This window comes from Halichoerus grypus, chromosome 4 (genome assembly GCF_964656455.1).
Source record: "Halichoerus grypus chromosome 4, mHalGry1.hap1.1, whole genome shotgun sequence".
Classification (NCBI taxonomy): Eukaryota; Metazoa; Chordata; class Mammalia; order Carnivora; family Phocidae; genus Halichoerus; species Halichoerus grypus.
In genome coordinates, this window is record NC_135715.1 from 31561399 (window position 1) to 31579590 (window position 18192).

The 18192-nt window shown below is 37.8% G+C and overlaps 1 protein-coding gene across 7 annotated transcripts in view; it reads left to right on the top strand.

The window, feature by feature from the left end:
• TBC1D4 (TBC1 domain family member 4) overlaps positions 1-18192 on the top strand; it is a 177112-nt gene that overhangs the window by 124034 nt on the left and 34886 nt on the right. For 4 of the 7 annotated variants that reach the window (XM_078070249.1, XM_078070250.1, XM_078070254.1 and 1 more), the window contains 6 exons: positions 990-1081; positions 1364-1474; positions 5839-5958; positions 11447-11521; positions 13071-13297; positions 15127-15291. In XM_078070249.1, coding sequence (XP_077926375.1) covers positions 990-1081; positions 1364-1474; positions 5839-5958; positions 11447-11521; positions 13071-13297; positions 15127-15291 — 790 coding nt within the window. The remainder of the gene's footprint in view (positions 1-989; positions 1082-1363; positions 1475-5838; positions 5959-11446; positions 11522-13070; positions 13298-15126; positions 15292-18192) is intronic. The other 3 variants (XM_078070251.1, XM_078070252.1, XM_078070253.1) reach the window with 1 other exon arrangement.

The window sequence follows — 18192 nt, forward strand, 5'->3', positions numbered from 1 at the left end:
TGTTTGAATATTTAAGAAATGTAGAATATATCTCACTCGGGTAATAAAATATAAAGCAAATAAACACACAACAGTGTTATCTTACTCAGAGGAAAATAACTCTTCTCTTTTAAAAAAAACTTATCAAGCACCTGGGTGGCTCAGTCGGTTGAGCATCTGCCTTCAGCTCGGGTCATGATCTCTGGGTCCTGGGATTGAGCCCCATGTCGGCCTCCCAGCTCAGTGGGGAGTCTGCTTCTCCCTCTCCCTCTGCCTCTCCCCCTGCTTGTGCTCTCTCTGTCTCCATCTCTCTTTCAAATGAATAAATAAAAAAAAAAATTAAAATTAAAATAGAAAAAAAATTATAAAACCAAAAATGTTTTCATGGAAAATGTTTTTGCCCAAGGACTTGATGTAAATTATGTGTAAGGGTGTGATAGATATAAAAATAACATGATATGAAAAGGTAACAATTTCATGGTAGAATAATAACACTAATTATATTACTAAGTACTATTGCTATTCCTGAAATTTTGTTACCATGGAACAAGACCTGCATGGGGAGGAGAGACTCCTGTTTATGCTGTAGCTCTGCCTTTTAATATTATTAATATTAAATTAGTATTATGTCATGGTTTAAGCTCAGAGGATTTTGGCCAATGCTATTCACTAGTAGTTTGGCCAGTTCACTAATGAGTTTCTACAGTGTCTGTGTTCGTATACTAAATGGTACCTGGTTATGCTGTTGATTTGGTATCCTTTAGAAACTTCTTGTTAATAATTCTGACTTCAGGATAACTGACAGGGGGCCATTGATTTTGGTAAGGGTTCCATCTAGCTTTCATCATTTCGTGGTAGTGTTACAAGGTTTGTTATAGGCAGGGACCGCTCCTTGAGAAGATTTAACCTCAGAGCCTGCTGGCAAAGGGACAAACTGTAATACCTGATATATGCATTTTGATCTCTGCAGCTATATTCTGTTTAATACTTATCCCCATCATTTTCCCTAGGTCTCTACCCCCCGAGAGCCAAGCTGGTAATACAGAGGCATCTCTCATCACTGACAGATAACGAGCAAGCGGACATCTTTGAGCGAGTTCAGGTAACATGATTTATAGTTCTCACAAATAAGATATAAGAAATGAGAATTGGATCCTGTTTTTACAAGTTTTTTTTTCACTCCTCTCTCTGAAATTAAAGATATATATCCTATTGCACTATATATGATAGTAACCAGAATACCACTGTTACTCTTGCTTCTGAGAGCAGTGAAACACTTAGATTTATTTATGTCTGTCTGCCAGACACACAAAACCAAGTGGGAATACAATAAAATGAGAGAAGCTGTGTTGCATAGTGTGCTCTTGGTTTGTCTCCTGGACAGAAAATGAAGCCAGTCAGTGACCAGGAGGAGAATGAACTTGTGATTTTACATTTGAGGCAGCTGTGTGAGGCCAAGCAGAAGACACACATTCACATTGGAGAAGGCCCATCGGTGAGAAGATGCTTTTCTTCCTTAACCTACTTTTGTTTTGTTTATATTTTTAGTCAAAATATCACAGAAGATGTGAAAGGAGTTTCTTTTCTTTGTGTTCTCACCTTTAGGGCTAAAGTTCTATCAATCAGATTTATTTTTCAACATCTTAGGAGTTTTATAGGAGGTTTTAACATTGAGATAAAATAATGATGAGCTTTAAAATGTGAAAAAAAATGGGTTCTTGGTATAAAAACAGTAATAACAAATGTTCGTGATTTAGAATGAACATGCTTTTTTGGTTATATTGATCTATTTTATTTCAAATTCATACGAACATTTTATTTCATTACAAGTTTACACAACCTTGATGGGTAAATAGCAAACACCCAAAGAAGCAGATAGCATTTTGGAAACAGCCATGTTAGCTGCAAACAAAGGTCTGATATTTTTGTGCATGTGGTTGAGAATGTGTTTCCAGCGGCATATAGATAAAGCAAGATACCGGCACCAGCCCTGTAAGAAGGTGATGACAGTTACTTCTCAGTAACACAAATTCAGGTTACTCTGTATCTCACTCTATTCAGAAGAAGTCACACATCACTTTATTAGTGATTCCTGAATTGGATTCATTGAACCAGCTCTTCTAGAGAATCTTCTTTGAGCCGAGCTGTGTGATAATGGTGAACCAAGAAGAGATGAATGAATCCTCTAGGGAAGGGCTCAAATATTGGAAAGGGGAATGCAGATAGATAAATGGATACATAGAATAGAGGCAACAATGTGGCTTTTTAAAAGACTGTGCAGTGAGCTCAAAAGTAGCTATGTCTTTGCTTTAGGGCCAGAATACAGAGTAAGGATGAAGGGAAGAATTCAAGAATTCAAGGGGAAGAAATTTTTTAGGGGGGGAGGCAGGGGACCAAAGTTTTAGGGGAGATAGTTTGTTAATTGAAAAAGTCAAGGAAGTGTTTTTTAAGAAAGGGACATTGAGCACAAAGTTATGCAGTAGCTGTGACCATAACATACTCCGTGCAGGTCTTCAGAGTACTTAATGGATTTTTAGGATGCACTTGGGGATTGATGGGGAAATAATGGCTGGAAGGATAGGCAGCGGTGAGATGATGAAGAGACTTAAGTGCTAAGCCTGACTTTGTCATTGAAGGTAAGAGCATGAGATCAGATTTGTAATTTAAAGAGAAAATTCTGGGGCGCCTGGGTGGCTCAGTCAGTTAAGCGTCTGCCTTCAGCTCAGATCATGATCCCAGGGTCCTGGGATCGAGCCCCACATCGGGCTCCTTGCTCAGCTGGGAGCCTGCTTCTCCCTCTGCCCCTCCCCCCTGCTTGTGTTCTCTCTCTCTCTCCAACAAATAAATAAATAAATAAAATCTTTAAAAAGAAGAGCTAATTCTGTTGTCATAGTGATGGCTGATTTGTGGGACAGGTTGATGGGTGAGGGGGTTGACAGTGTTAGAACTGAAATCACATTCCCAAATCAGGAGAATTTTGTAATAGAATATGCGAGAAGTGATTCATATAATTGCACAAACTTTTATCAAGTTGCATACTGTTTACTAGGCAGTGGTGTTGAATAATGACAGCTCTTTTCTACCATCTAACTGTTGAGGAGGAGAAACCAACATGTAATCAAATAAAGTAAAATATGGAGATAATGTTGGGATTGGTACAATGATAGAAGTATGTGCTAGACAGAGATAACACTGCTACATAAATAGATTGAGTGAGTCTGTCTTTAAAAATTTATTTTGTCTTGGAGAGAAGCTGAGCTAGAGCACTACTGGAGATGTGGGGGAGGGCGAGAGATGAGGCAGGAGCTATTTAGGAGGCATGATCGGCAGGACTTTGTGACCAGGAACATGTCAAGGAAGCGAAAGGGGATTGCTAGGAGAGACTTCAGAGTTTCAGATGTGGGGGAAGTGGATGAAATTGAGCTAGAAATATAGGAAGAAAACAAGAGTGGGACAACGGATGGAAATAAGAAATAAGAGTTAAGTTTTAGAAGGGGGTTTGGGGGGCACCTGGGTGGCTTGGTCAGTTAAGCGTCTGACTCTTGATTTCAACTCAGGTCGTGATCTCAGGGTCGTGAGATTGAGCTATGCTGGACATAGAGCCTGCTTAAGATTTTCTCTCCCTCTCCTTCTGCCTGCCCCTCCCCCCCGATGTGCGCGTGCTCTCTCTCCCCCTAGAAAGAAAGAAAGAAAGAAAGAAAGAAAGAAAGAAAGAAAGAAAGAAAAAGAAAGAAAGGTGTTTGAGATTTAATTAGAAAAATGGACTTGGTGCCTACAGAGGAATTTGAGTTGATATTGTGAATAAATATGGAAGACAATGAGTTTTGGCATAGATTTGAAGTCAAAGCAGGTACTGAAGAACCCCTGCATTTCAGGCAATGAGTGAATTAAAATGGTGCCAGGGAAAAGACTGAAAGAGGATGATAGGGTAGAAAGAGACTGGAAGAGATTTGCTACGGTAGGTGACCAAGGTAGGGGAAAAGTTCAAGTTAGAACATCAACCATGTCCAGTGATACAGGAAGGTCAAGAAACATAAAGACTAAAATCTGTGAACGGGTTTGCTGATTTCAGTCACTGGTGGTGATAGTGATGTTGACTAGAGGCCCAAAGAAGTGTGTGAGCAGGGATGTGCACCTTCTTGGTGATGGAGGGCCCTAAAGACCACAGAAGAGGAGACTTTAACACATTGTTTATTTTTCTGCTAGTAGCTAAGTTCAGCCTCACTCTCTTTCCCTCCCTTGCCCCTTCCTTTCTTCCTTTCATTTATTCATCTGGTATTTACTGAGCAGCTACTATGTCAAGCACTGTGCTTAAGTACCAATACAACTTCCCTATTTTATGTATTTATTTTTTATTTTTTTAAAGATTTTATTTATTTATTTGACAGAGAGAGACACAGCGAGAGAGGGAACACAAGCAGGGGGAGTGGGAGAGGGAGAAGCAGGCTCCCTGCTGAGCAGGGAGCCCGATGTGGGGCTCGATCCCAGGACCCCAGGATCATGACCTCAGCCGAAGGCGGATGCTTAACGACTGAGCCACCCAGGCGCCCCACAACTTCCCTATTTTAGTCATGTTCTTTGCCTGGAAAGCCTGAGAAGAATGTCCTCCCAGTCCTTTATCCACACCTGAGCCCAGTCCAACCTACATCCATATTCATTGTTTTCTTTCCTTTCTTGATGGGGGTCGTATTTCTTTTTATCAGTAACTTAGATCTGTTAGCCGATTCTAATGTGGACCTTTTATTGCCTGTGTATGGACTGTGCTGAATTCTCTAGTCTGGGCTTTCAGTCTCTGATTTTCTGTCCTTCAGGTGATTTTTGAATACTCCTTTCAGATAAATCTTCCCCCAAACATTACTTTTACAGTGATGCCCCTCTGCTTATAAATTCTGATCAGTGATTCTTCCTATTCAAAGTTTCATCTCCAGCCTCACTTTTCCAAGTTAACCTTCAGCTACTTTCCTTTGTTTTAGCCAAACACCTGCACTGACCCCTGTCCCATGAGCATTGGTCTTTATGATTTTGCTAACATCATCCCCCATGCTGAGAACTTCTCCATCCCCATTTTTTTCTGCCTGTAGAATCTTGCCTATTTTTTTTTTTTTATTCCTGACCACTGAGACCCACAACCAATCCTTTTATTCCTGAGACCCACAGCCAATTTTCATGCTTCCAGATTTGATACATGTTGCTTTGTGTTACTGTTTAATGTGTATATATCCCCTTTTCAAACAAATAAAGTTTCTCTCTTGGAAATTTTCTAGCACTGCCAACCCTGTAATATACAGAGTAGCTTGTTAGTCAATAGAAAAAATATAGAGGGAACCTCGTATAGTGGACATATTGTAGATTCTCATACAGCTTAGTACTATCAATGAGTACTTGTTGATTTGAAAGATAAATGACTCACAAATGAAAATGGGATTGTCACAGAGGCATTAGCAGAATTCAGTTTTACTAGAAGATGCTTTGTTCTTTGAGACTTATTTTCTGTGTTTTCCTTGGTAATTTGGATATAAAATATGCAGCTTGGAGAGGGATGGTTATAGTTGTTAATCAAAGTAGCAGTAAAAATTGACATCTCATGCTTAATTTTTATTAAATATAGCAGGAATATATTAGCAAGAAGGAAAGGCATAAAGGAAAGATCTGTGTTTTTTTATTACTTAATAATATTAAAAAGCAAACCCCTGCCCTTATAATCTGTATGCTCACAGTGTGGAACCTAAATTATTACTCCTTAATAGCGCTACAGAAGAATTCTTGTGCTTTTTAATGGCTTAGTCAAGCCCATATTTAAAGCCCTCATTTAACCTTGAATGTTTCTAAACTAAAATTTATCTGTTTTTCTTTCTATAGACTATTTCAAATAGTATAATCCCGGAAAATGCAACAAGCAGTGGAAGGTTCAAACTTGACATTCTGAAAAATAAAGCTAAGAGATCTTTAACTAGCTCCCTGGAAAATATCTTCTCAAGGGTAAGATTAAACTGAGACTTTCTTAATTAGATATTAATGTCTGTGTGTGCTAACGGCTTTACTTCACTCTCAACTGGCTCATGGAAAATTTCCTTTAAAAAAGAACAACACAAACTACTAAGATAACTTTAATTTAGTTAACTTATTTTAAGTAATCTCATAATTTATTCTGGTGCCTCTAATATCTAAGTTTGAGCAAGAGATTTAGTAGTAGAGATAATATGTATAAAAAAGGGGAAGTAGAATATTGATGCCCGATATTATAAGAACTTATTATCATTTGCCACGTAAAGTTATAAAGTAGCCTTCATTTTGCTATTATTAAGAGCTGACGGGAAATGCTAAAATAGTATAATAGGAATTTATGTATTCCATTTATTTTATTGTGTTTTATTTTAAAATCAAAGTGATTTCTCTTCCCTTCATTTTTTTCTTCCTGAGTAATTCAGTCCTAAAGCTCTTAGATAAGCCCAAGCAAGGTAGATGTCTTAGAGCTGGAGGGTGGGGGACCCACAGTGGCCCAGAGCAGGGAGTCAGAGCCAGCGTGGTGGAGGGGAGAAGGCTTCCAAGGTGCTTGTTACCAGGAGTCCTTGAGCAGGGTGAGGATGGCATTGTGTGTGTGGGTGGCAGCCCTGATGTGTGGAGCCTGAGTAGGATGAAGAGCGATGGTGAGGTGACAGTTGTGGAGAATTTTACGCACAGGGGACTGGTCAAATATGGAACTGTATTAAGGATTCGGGAAAAGGGAATTGCAAATATGAAGAGGGAAGAAACTAGAATAAATTCTGTGTTGTTGGATTCAACTCAGAGGTATGTAAAATCCTGGTTATCTATCTGTGTACTTTTGAATTAATTTTTAATATAGTTAATTTATTTTTATTTGTTTATTTTTAAATATATATTAACGTGTGTGTGTGTGTAAATGTGTATATGGTCCCTGGCTGTGTCCACTGATAAGAGCTGGAAGCAGCTTTTCTGCAAATGCCAAAGAATAAATTAAGCCTGGTTAGGCGACACTAAGCACCCAGATTCTGGTTTCTGTTTATCATTCTACAAGAAGGAACCAGAATCCTGGGAGAAGTGTCTGATTCTAGGACTGCAGGGGAAAGTACAGCATAAGCCCTGAGCATGTTGGTGTTGTAGATAGTAAGGGAGTGCTCAAAGAAAGATGGTGGTGTGTCATAAAGACCGTGAAGGGCTCCCACCATTGACATGTAAACCTCAAAATAAATGATAGCAAAGGATTGTAACCTGCTGTATAAAATAGGAAATGATGAACCTACTCTGATATGAAAAATGAACAAATACCTTGGAAGTTTGATCATGATCAGGGTATTTACTGGATTTAATTGATACTCATTAATTACAAAGAGGTGAGTAGTAGCTTTATGATGGAGAAGGCCGGCAGACACCACCTTAGTCACGTGATCAGATGGAACGTCCTCAGCAATGGGACAAATTGAAATCTTGTGCCACTTGATACAGAGTACAGAACTTCTGTGCTATTCTTGCCAAAGGGGCAATACCTGAATCGAATCGTGAGGTAGCGTCAACAAACCCACACTGAGGTACCGTCTACAAGATAACTAGCCTGTTGTCTTCAAAAGTGTCAGGGTCAAGAAAGTTAAGTGCGGTACAGCATTAGGACAGTACCTTCTGATATAGGGTGTTCTTATTTTTATTTCTTTGCCAAAACTCTAAATACTGTTATGGGTATTCCTCTTAATGATTGAAATTCTTCTGATTCTAACAAAAGCCCTATAGCAAACGTGGTCAGCTATCAATACTATTGTCAGCAGAAGACAGAGTGTAGGAAAAGAGAATTCTAGGAGATAAATCAGAAGTGTGTGAATGCAACGTTTCATAAAATTTTCCTATCCTTTTTTTTCCTTCGGTATTTATAAATTACTTGTGTTCCTTCTTTCTCTCTCTTTCCTTCCTTTCTTACTCCCTCCTTCCCTTCTACCCTCCCTCCCTCCCCTCTCTTCCACAGTATTTAGTGAGAATTTTAGTGGAAAGGCCATTTAAGTAGGTGGTCAGGGGACCTGAATTCAACACCTGGCTTTATATTTATGATCTTGATTTTATATTGATGTAGGTTTTAGATTTATGATCTCGGACAAATTATTTACCTTTCCTAAGCCAGTTTTCCAGTTTGTGAAATGTGCGTACTGATAACGTGCTTACCTCCCGTTACTATGAGGATGAAATGTCAGTCTGCTAGGAAAATATCCCACTGTAGCTATGAGATGGTACAAATAGTGGTAAGCTCTGGAACCTCCGTCCTTTACAAAACGACCAAAGGGGACTTAGAGTGTTACTCTCCTTATCCCCATTTAGTCCCTTGGCATTCTGCACAACGCTTGCAAGGCTCACTTTGAAGTGCCTCTCGCTCGCATAGCCTTGAGAGGCTGCGCTAACTCTCAGCAAGGGCACAGCCCGTCTGCTTTGGTCAAGGCGGATACTGTAGCTTGTATCCCACAGCGCTGCCAAGTGCCATAAATTATGTGACCTAACAGATCTTGCTTGCACCATGCGCAACAGAATGGACTTAAGGGGAAGGTTGGCAGCTACCCGCGTTGTGTTAAAGGTTACATAGAAAAGAGGTTTGTGTACGTCTAAAACGGGTTAGTTTATCTCTTTCTAAGTTACATAGTAGAAAATTGACACACCAGTCTTAGAGTTTGGCTCATAATTGCTGCCATTTTTAAATGTCAAGACAGTTTATTTAACTAACTATAGTTGTTTATGAAATAGGATATGTTTTTAAGATGCTTAGAAGCTCAGCTCATTAACAATTAAAAAGTGGGTCCAAGGGAGAAGGCTTGACACATGGATTAGCAAATCATCATATAGTTAAATGGAAAATGCTGTCCGCTCCAAGGTGAAAAGACAGAGTCTTGTATTCTGGTTGTTTGTCTTGCTTTTTCTGAAGTCAGAGTTTTCCAGAAGGGAAATTTTTACTAATATATTTATTAATATATATTTTCAAAAGAAGAATATTTACAATATAAATTATGCATCGTAAGAAAACACCCCTCATTTCATCCTTCCCTTAGAGTACTTACTATCCATTGTCCTTCCTTGTTGAAACGTGTGAATTAACGACCGTGATAGAGGATAATTTTAAAGTAAGTTTGTTTTGCTTGTGCACATACACACATGCACACACACAAACATATGGATAAAACACTACTACACGTAAAATGTGTGATTTAAGTGCTTTTCTAATAATGGCAATGATTTGATACCTGTCTGATTAGTTACTTGCTTGTGACCAAATAACCTGTTTTAAGATATGCAGGCGGGGGGCGCCTGGGTGGCTCAGTTGGTTAAGCGACTGCCTTCGGCTCAGGTCATGATCCTGGAGTCCCTGGATCGAGTCCCGCATCCGGCTCCCTGCTCAGCAGGGAGTCTGTTTCTCCCTCTGACCCTCCCCCCTCTCATGTGCTTGCTCTCTCTCATTCTCTCTCTCTCAAATAAATAAATAAAATCTTTAAAAAAAAAAAAAAAAAGATATGCAGGCGGGTTTGGTGTGGAAATAGCAGCTAAGAAAATGGGAAAAAGCAAAAATATTTACAATATTTTCCTCATGGCCACACACATAAACCGAATCATTTATCAGCCACAAATATAGTTTGTTACTGGAAGTATCTCCTGGTCTGTATAACACTGAAATAATAACTAAAATAGCTGAAGGAACCTTGAATCAGGTTCTAGGATATTTGCAAAATTACCAGCATCGGCTACTTAGTTGTATTAGTAATTCCACTCTTCACAAGCTCTGTTTCTAGGAGATGTGGGTACCAGCTCAAGAGTTTCACTGTTAAGTTGAATGTCCTGGGTTCAAATTGCTGCCCTGTCCTTTAACTAGCTGTGTAAACTTTGGCACATAATCTATCAGAACTTCAGTCTCCTTAATGGTAAAGTTGAGCTACGTAACTATACCTACCTCATAGAATTTTTGTGAGGATTAAATGAAATAATGCATTATAAAATGCTTAACATGGTATATAGCAGACTGTCGGAACTCAATAATATTTGATGCAGCTGTTAATTTTACTGTTGATATAGTTGTTATTTATGGTGCCACCAGAAATATAAAACTATAATTAATATACATAGATAAAAATAAAGATTGCTTCTATAAAACCAGGTGTAGGATACCATCAATATAAAACAGTCAATTGAGAGAACAAGAGTCACTGGAGTGAGCAATTGAATCAACAGTCAGTTGGGTGATAAAGAACTGTTAAAACTTTCTGGTAGTAGACATAAAAAGAAAAATTCAACAGAAGTCTGGGGCACGAGAGTTGAAAAACTCTTCCAGAAAGTAAAGCAAAATGACAAAGAAATGGAAAATAGGAGGACAAGGGAAAAACTTAAAGGTTCAGTCTGAAGATCCAAAAGCCAAATGGTAGGAATTACACAAAGAGGAAATACCCCAATCTCCCTTTCTCAGAAGGAACCTGGAGTGTGTACTCTGCCAGAATGAAGAAGTAAACTAAAAAAAAAGGAACACATGAGATCAAAGACACAAATTTCGACATAGGGTAGTATTAAAGGAGATGTCTAGGTTGATAGTAAAGAAAATTACTGGGAAAGTCTAAATTGCACCCTGTCTAGAGTAGGGCAGAAAGACCAATTTCTAGAATGGGTAGCTCAAAGAAAAAGAAAAAAAAAATTGCAATTGATGGATTATGTGATGTTTGACCACACCAAGTTCTGTGGGTGACTTTTGTAATAAAATCGTGATTGCCGAGGCACTTGTTGACTACATGAAAAACAGATTGTACAAGATAGGAGTTGTAATAACAGTAAAGTATGTAGTAGATGAGATGATCGCTTCAGTTCCTCTTTCTCAGATCATCCATGAAATTCATACCAAACAACCATGAAAAGAAAAACAAGAACCAATATTGAAGCAGGCTGATGTATAGTCTTCTACAAAGAAATACTTTCTTGATGTAGTTTTCATTGTGGAAGAATGAATGAAGCTAAGTCTATACATTTTATGACACAGTTTTGAAAAACCTGTTTGTTATAATCCTATAATGGGAACTATGATGTTTGCCATCTAGGTTGTGTGGAGGTTGCATGTATTAAATCATTTTCTCTATAACTGTTGTGGTTTGTGTGTTCTGCCTTCCATGGTTGTGTTTATCTGTACGAGACATAAAGCAAATGGGGCACTCTCTGATCTTAACCCAGTTCTCCTGATCTTATGAATGAAGAATGTTTAACCTTATAACCAGGGTAACTTCAAAAAGCTTGGTCTGAGTATCTAGTTATCTAATGACTGATTTAGAAGCAGTGTAAATAGGTTATTTTCTTTACCGTGCAGACATGGCTGTGAATACTGCTGACAAATTTGAGCAAACTGCAGAAGGATCCATTTAAGGCTAACCTAAGGAGGTGACTGCCTTTTATTGTTTTAAAGTAAAAATTTAAACCATACCAACAAGTGAATTTTATTCTCTTCATTCAGGGAGCTAACAGAATGAGAGGTCGGCTTGGAAGTATGGACAGCTTTGAACGATCCAACAGTCTTGCTTCGGAGAAGGTAACCCATCTCAGTTCCCATTTTTTTTTTTTTAAAGATTTTATTTATTTATTCATGAGAGATAGAGAGAGAGAGAGGCAGAGGCAGAGGGAGAAGCAGGCTCCCCGCGGAGCAGGGAGCCCGATGCGGGACTCGATCCCAGGACCCTGAGATCATGACCTGAGCTGAAGGCAGACGCTTAACTGACTGAGCCACCCAGGCGTCCCTCAGTTCCCATTTTTAGTACTAATTGCCACTTGGCAAAAACCAACACTGATATGGTAATATCACTCCATCATTTTGTTCTGAGTCCTTTATGACTTTTAACAATTATTCATTATTATTAAAATTAAATTTCAGGAATTGAATTAATGTTAAAATAAATTAAAAATACTATTGTTTTAAATAAGAAGGCTCTGGATAGTATCATGTTGCTCTCTGCTCAGCCGCCCCTTTCTTGTGTTAGGACAGAACACATCCTCTTCCCAGCTATCAGGCTTTTTACTGTTTGGAGATAGTATGCTTGGGAGGACAGTATTTGGGCAACTGTTGATCCAAAGCCACAGAAAAATAAGCCGTGTAATTCCAGCACTTATACAGTGATCTTTTTATGTTTTGTTCTGTCCCCGTGTTACTTCCCCCCCCATTCCCTCCCTCCCCATTTTAACTGTCACATTAGGCTCCTCTTTATCTCATAGATAGTTCTCAGTAGGTTTGATTTCCTGCTTCCTGGATCATGCGATATGTAACCTGAGGTCTATGCAACCTATTTTTTTAAGGAAAATATTAAAATATTTTTACTGAACTTTGTGTTGACAGAATTGCGACAGACTCAGTCTCGCTCTGAGTCTGTTAACCCTAAGCCATGTTTATCAAGCTAAACATTTCTGCAGTGGTACCTGTTTTGGAAAGTAGAAACAGCATACCTGTCTAAATTGAGAGATTTATGATGTCTGCCCATGCAATATGAGAGGCATTCCGGCATAGCTCACTTTTCATTCATTTCCTGTTTTCCATGTCTTTTAAAAAAATTTTACCTCAGGGAACATGTCGTTGGAGAGAAACATCCACAGTGAAGGAAGGTGCTTAACAGGCTTTATTTTATTTTCCTGAAGGCTTTGCCATGGAACTTGGACACTCAAGCACTGTGGTATTGTTTTGACAGTGCAGGAAGCATGCGGCCGATATGTCACGGAAATCAGTAGATATGTAAACACAGACTCCACCCTCTTTTGGTCATGATGCCTTTTCATCTTTCTGTGAACAATGAGAAAAGTACAGTAACCATAGCATTTTACCACAAAGTGTTAGGGGGAAAGAATACCTTTTCTTATCATTCTTTTCACTTTCTGCCTATCTTTACGGATGCTGTGTTATAGCTGCTTATCAGAAGAAATGGGTGGTGGTGATACTGATTAGCCTTCAGCATGGATTGAGCGAAAAAAATAAAAAAGTTTTGTCATGACTCTGGAGGAAGAAGAGGCACCCTGTCACTTTTGAGCTGTGTGTTGAAGCAGGTCTGCCATGATCTATGTAGGAAAGAAAGACCTCACTTCAACTTGCTTTTCAGGACTATTCACCAGGAGACTCTCCACCGGGGACACCACCAGCCTCCCCACTGTCCTCAGCTTGGCAAACGTTCCCTGAAGAGGATTCAGACTCCCCACAGTTTCGAAGACGGGCGCACACGTTCAGCCACCCACCTTCAAGCACAAAGAGAAAGCTGAATTTGCAGGATGGGAGAGCTCATGGTGTTCGCTCCCCTCTTCTGAGGCAGAGCTCCAGCGAGCAGTGCAGGTGAGTCCAAACCTCTTTCTGGAAAGTGAAATAAAATTGTCCTGTCACCTGTTTTGATCAACATGGAGTCAAGATCTGTTGTGACTTCATGCTGCCAACATTTTGTCTTTAGAAAGACCAGAAAAATAAATTGAAATATAAAAACCTTCATTAATAAAAAAAAAAAAAACCTTTGTTAATGAAGGAAACAAGGCAAGATTTAAGGTACACCCCAAGAGTTAAAGCATTTTGGATGAAGACATTTTTCTTCCCCAGAAAAATGGAGAAAACAAGATATTATGCAATTATTTTCTCTGAAAAACTTGGTGACAACACGTTACTCAGTGGCTTCTTGATGATGGCTCTAATGAAAGAGTCAGCAAATTTGAAAATCACCTGCATAGCAGTAGGACTTCCTGTCAGCCTGTAATAAAATACAAGGGTTAAAAAAAAAAGCGCCTGAGTTACCTTCACACCTGTGATAAAATTTAGCCATATTTCATAATGAATTAAAGCCAAAAATGAAAATTATTAAAAATTTTATCTAGAATAAAAGGATGTCTGTAAAGAAGAATACACATATCATAACTGTCAGGAAGTGTCCATTAGAAATGATCTGATGGTATTTAAAAAATAATTCAGCAAAATTGTTTGGCATTTGGAAAGATATAATAAAGGGGGTAAATCCAGAATTGCAGAATGGTTTTACTTCTTCCTTTGTAGCACATATTAGAATTTATATCCTAGAATTAATTTTGTTTCTCTTCTTTGCCTGTGAGTTTGAGCCAGGAAACAGAATCTGATAGTGATCCCAGTTGGAGGAAAACCCAGAACTCATTAGTTGTTATCAAATTTACCCGCATTTCTTTTAAGGATACTATTTTATTGTCAGTGTTGTTTTTTGACTGATTCGATACTTAGAAATAAGATAGATATTTTGAACATATGAAAATAAAGGAGATTAACAAAATTAATTTTTCTCAGATTTGCTTTTCTAAAAAAAGATTAAGTATTCATGGGTATATCAAGAATGTGTACATCATTTTTAATGACCCCTTCACTTATATTTATATTTATATTTGTATTTATATTTATATTTATACAAAGCAATAAGTCTGTTTTTTGCAGGAAAAGTTATCAAGAATTTAAAACATTATTTTAGACTTATAAATGATTTCTCTGTTTCTCCTTACATCTTATAATGTAGATGCTCAAATAATTCTTGTCAGTATGAAAAGATGCTATTTGTGCTATTGTGAAAACTTGCTAGGAAGAGAATCTTCTGAAAAGAGCAGTCAGTGGAGGAGGTCCAAGGATTCAGAGCAAACTGTGGACACACAGCCCCACAGGCTGCAGGGAGAACAGAGACGTTCATGTTTGTTAAGCCAGAGGTATTATGACGGCTTCCGACAAGCAAACATGTTGTTCCTAAAATTTTTGAAGGGTTTATATGTTTAAAATAGCTAAGTCTTTGAACTACTGATAATCTGTCACAGGAACGTATTTCCTGTAATTATTTCTGCTTTCCTACTTTTTTTTTTCCCTTGAGGTATCTTTTGCATGTAAAAACAAACACCGTTTGTCCTAAAATCGTGAAGAATTTTTTAGAGACAAACACGTCTGGTTGGTCATGCTGGGTGAGGAATTCAGTTTGTGAAGAGTGAGCTAGGACACGGTCATCGAAAGAGACGACTGCATGCTCCCCTCTTTCCATAGAAGATCCAGCCCTGAACTTTAAAAGGAAAGCTTAAATTAATAGCAAGAACCTGTTTATAATGCTTTTTCATAGTGAATGAAGATTTTTGCCGAAATCTAAATTAAGACAAATCTGCTGTGTTTTCTGTACTCAGCATTCTTCCATCAGTGCGGCGCATGCACAAGGAGAGTAACTCTTCCTCCAGCCTTCCAAGTCTACATACTTCCTTCTCTGCCCCTTCCTTCACTGCCCCCTCTTTCCTGAAAAGCTTTTACCAGAATTCAGGTAGACTGTCCCCACAGTATGAAAATGAAATCAGGTGAGATCAGTGTCCTCTGTTTGCAAAGCAAAGTTTTCTGCAGTGATATACTGATATGTTACTAAAAAGTGGCTGATGAATTTTGGAGTGACTTGTATGCATCCGTATGCTGTGCTTGTTCTAATCCATTTCTGATATGTCAGTTTCAATTCCAATGAATTTTATCAAGAAAACTTTTAAAACCAGTGTTTTAAAGCTTTTAACAACATGATTATCTTACTTTTTGAGTTATATCTTTTTGTACTATTTGTGTGATTCTTCGCTGTATGCTCCAGAGTCTAAGCTTTGTATTGTTTGCAACAAGCCTGGGTGCTAACACATACTAAACAAATCTCCCCCCCAAATCGTGCTTTTTTTTCTTAGCCTCTCTGGATATATGATATTTGTGATTTAAACTGATTTAAACATGTGTACTAAAAAGCCACTGATTTAAACATGTGTACTAAAGTGATGGATATGATATATTTTTATTTTTAAGTATATAGAATATTTCCTAGGCATTTTTTGAGTTTTCAATGACATAGATTTACTTCTCTGAAACTCGGTGTAATTACATAATGAGTATATTATCGTGTTGATGTCAACTTTCAGAGAGCATGAAGGATTTCTTGAATCTTATAGATACTTGATTTTGTTTTGTTCCCAATATTGAAAATATATATAGCCTTTTAAACCTTCTTCTTTGAGCTTTTAGCTACACGAAATTAGATACAGTGATTTTTGGGGAATTGTCTTTTTTAAAAATTTAAAGTTATGAAATCTTACTGATTATCCAAATTATTAGTGGGATATTGACAGCCTCTGGAAAGTGGTGAATTAACTTGGGAATTCTTTTAAACGGATTGATTGTTGCTGGCTTAGAAGTTTGTGATATTCATTCAGGTTTTTATGTGTAGCTTGACTCATTCTTTTTCTTCTTTTTTTTTTGCTGTATAGTGTTCCAATTCATATACCACAGTTTATCCGCTCACTTGCTGATAGACATTTGGGTTGATTCTAGGCATTTGATATTTGGCAATTCTTGCAGTCAAGGAGAGGGATACCTGTTATCAATCAGCCTGTGTGCCACTAAGATTTTCTTGGATATTCTTTTGGCCTCATTTCTTTCAGACTTAAGGAATCCCAAAAGTTAGCATTTAACTGGGTAACCTTCAGTAACTGGTTACATTAGACTAATTCTTGAATTATCACTGAGTGTTCTTTGTCTATGTATGCCAACTGTTTTCACTCCAAGAAAGATAGTTAATATTGGATTAAAAACAATTTGAATTTGAATTTCCTCTGAATTAGTACAAAGTCCTGTTCATACATTGAGTTTCTAGTGAAGAAAGTTAATGACGAACTGATTTTAAGGGTTTTTTTCCTGGGGGACCCTGGCTGGCTCAGTCAGTAGAGCATGCGACTCTTAAATCTCGGTGTCATGAGTTTGAGCCCCACGTTGGGTGTAGAGGTTACTTTAAAAAATAAATATTAAAAACATAAATAAGAGGTTTTTCAAGGACAACCTTATGGGAGAAGTTAAAAGAAATTAGCTACAAAAACAGTATAATATGTATGGAATATGCCGTGATTTGAGAGAACCAAGAATGTACATATATAAAAATATCAGTTTGCCTTATCTCCATAGTACTACCTATGAATAGGAATACAACACTTCCAGTGAAACATGTTGGCAGTTTCTTATTGTTCTGTTAGTTAAAGTGAGCATCTGGACAATCCCAGTTTTCTTCTGGAAACAGAAGCATGCCTGAAAGTGACAATTAGGAAAAGCCATTGAGGTCAAAGGTTAGCTGTGAACAGGACATAGAATACCAAAACGGTGACTTTTTCTTAGATTATTTGCAGTGTTTAGATTATTTATAGTGTAGGGTGTTACATATTCATCTTCAGTGGTTTGCTTAAGTGTATGCATTATTCTTGTTTATCGTTTCTTAGTCCTCTGTACCTCATTCTAATAGAAGGATATTGAAGTCAGAGGTAAGTATATATTAGTTTTGCATTGAAAATTTCCACTTTTTTAGCTATCTTACTTGAAGTGATATATTGAAATGTGGGGAACTTTTAAATTTGTAGGATCATTAAAAGTAATCCTGTTTTCTGTACTTTGTAGTATTTTCTTGGCTCTGAGAAAATCTAAAAATCAGAGAGCACATTTTTGTACATTTTTCTATAGCATCTGTACATTTTTTATTTACTTATTTTTTTTGTAATTTGACAAGCCTAGAATCAGTAGGCCAAAAAGAGACTTAAAATTTTTATTTTCATAGAAAAGTACACCAGTCATGAGGATACAGCTCAGTGGATTATCACAGAGTGAATACTCCCGTGTCACTACTCCATCAATAACTGAAATGCTATCAGCATTCCCACAGTTCCTCGCCTTTTCCCACCCAATTACTTCCCCTCCTCCTGACCACTAATACCATAGTTCATATTTGCCTGGTTTTGAACTTTATATAAATGGAATGATACAGCATATATTCTTTTATTCTGGTTTCTTTTGTTGTACCTTAGTTTGTGAGATTCATTCCCATTTTTATGTGCACTTTATTAATTTTTTATTGCTGTATGGTATTCCATTTAATATGTTACAATTTATTTTATTTTATTTTATTTTTTGCTAGTGGACATGTGGATTGTTTCTAGTTTTTGGTTATTTTTTTTTTTTTTTATCTAGAGAGAGAGTGTGAGCAGTGGGAGGGGCAGAGGGAGAGGGACAGAGAGAATCCTAAAGCAGGCTCCATGCCTACCACGGAGCCCAACACGGGGCTTGATCTCATGCTCCTGAGATCATGACCTGCGCCGAAATCAAGTGTCGGACACTTAACCGATTGAGACACCCAGGCGCCTAGTTTTTGGTTATTGAAAGAGTACTGCTGGGGCATCTGGCTGGCACAGTTA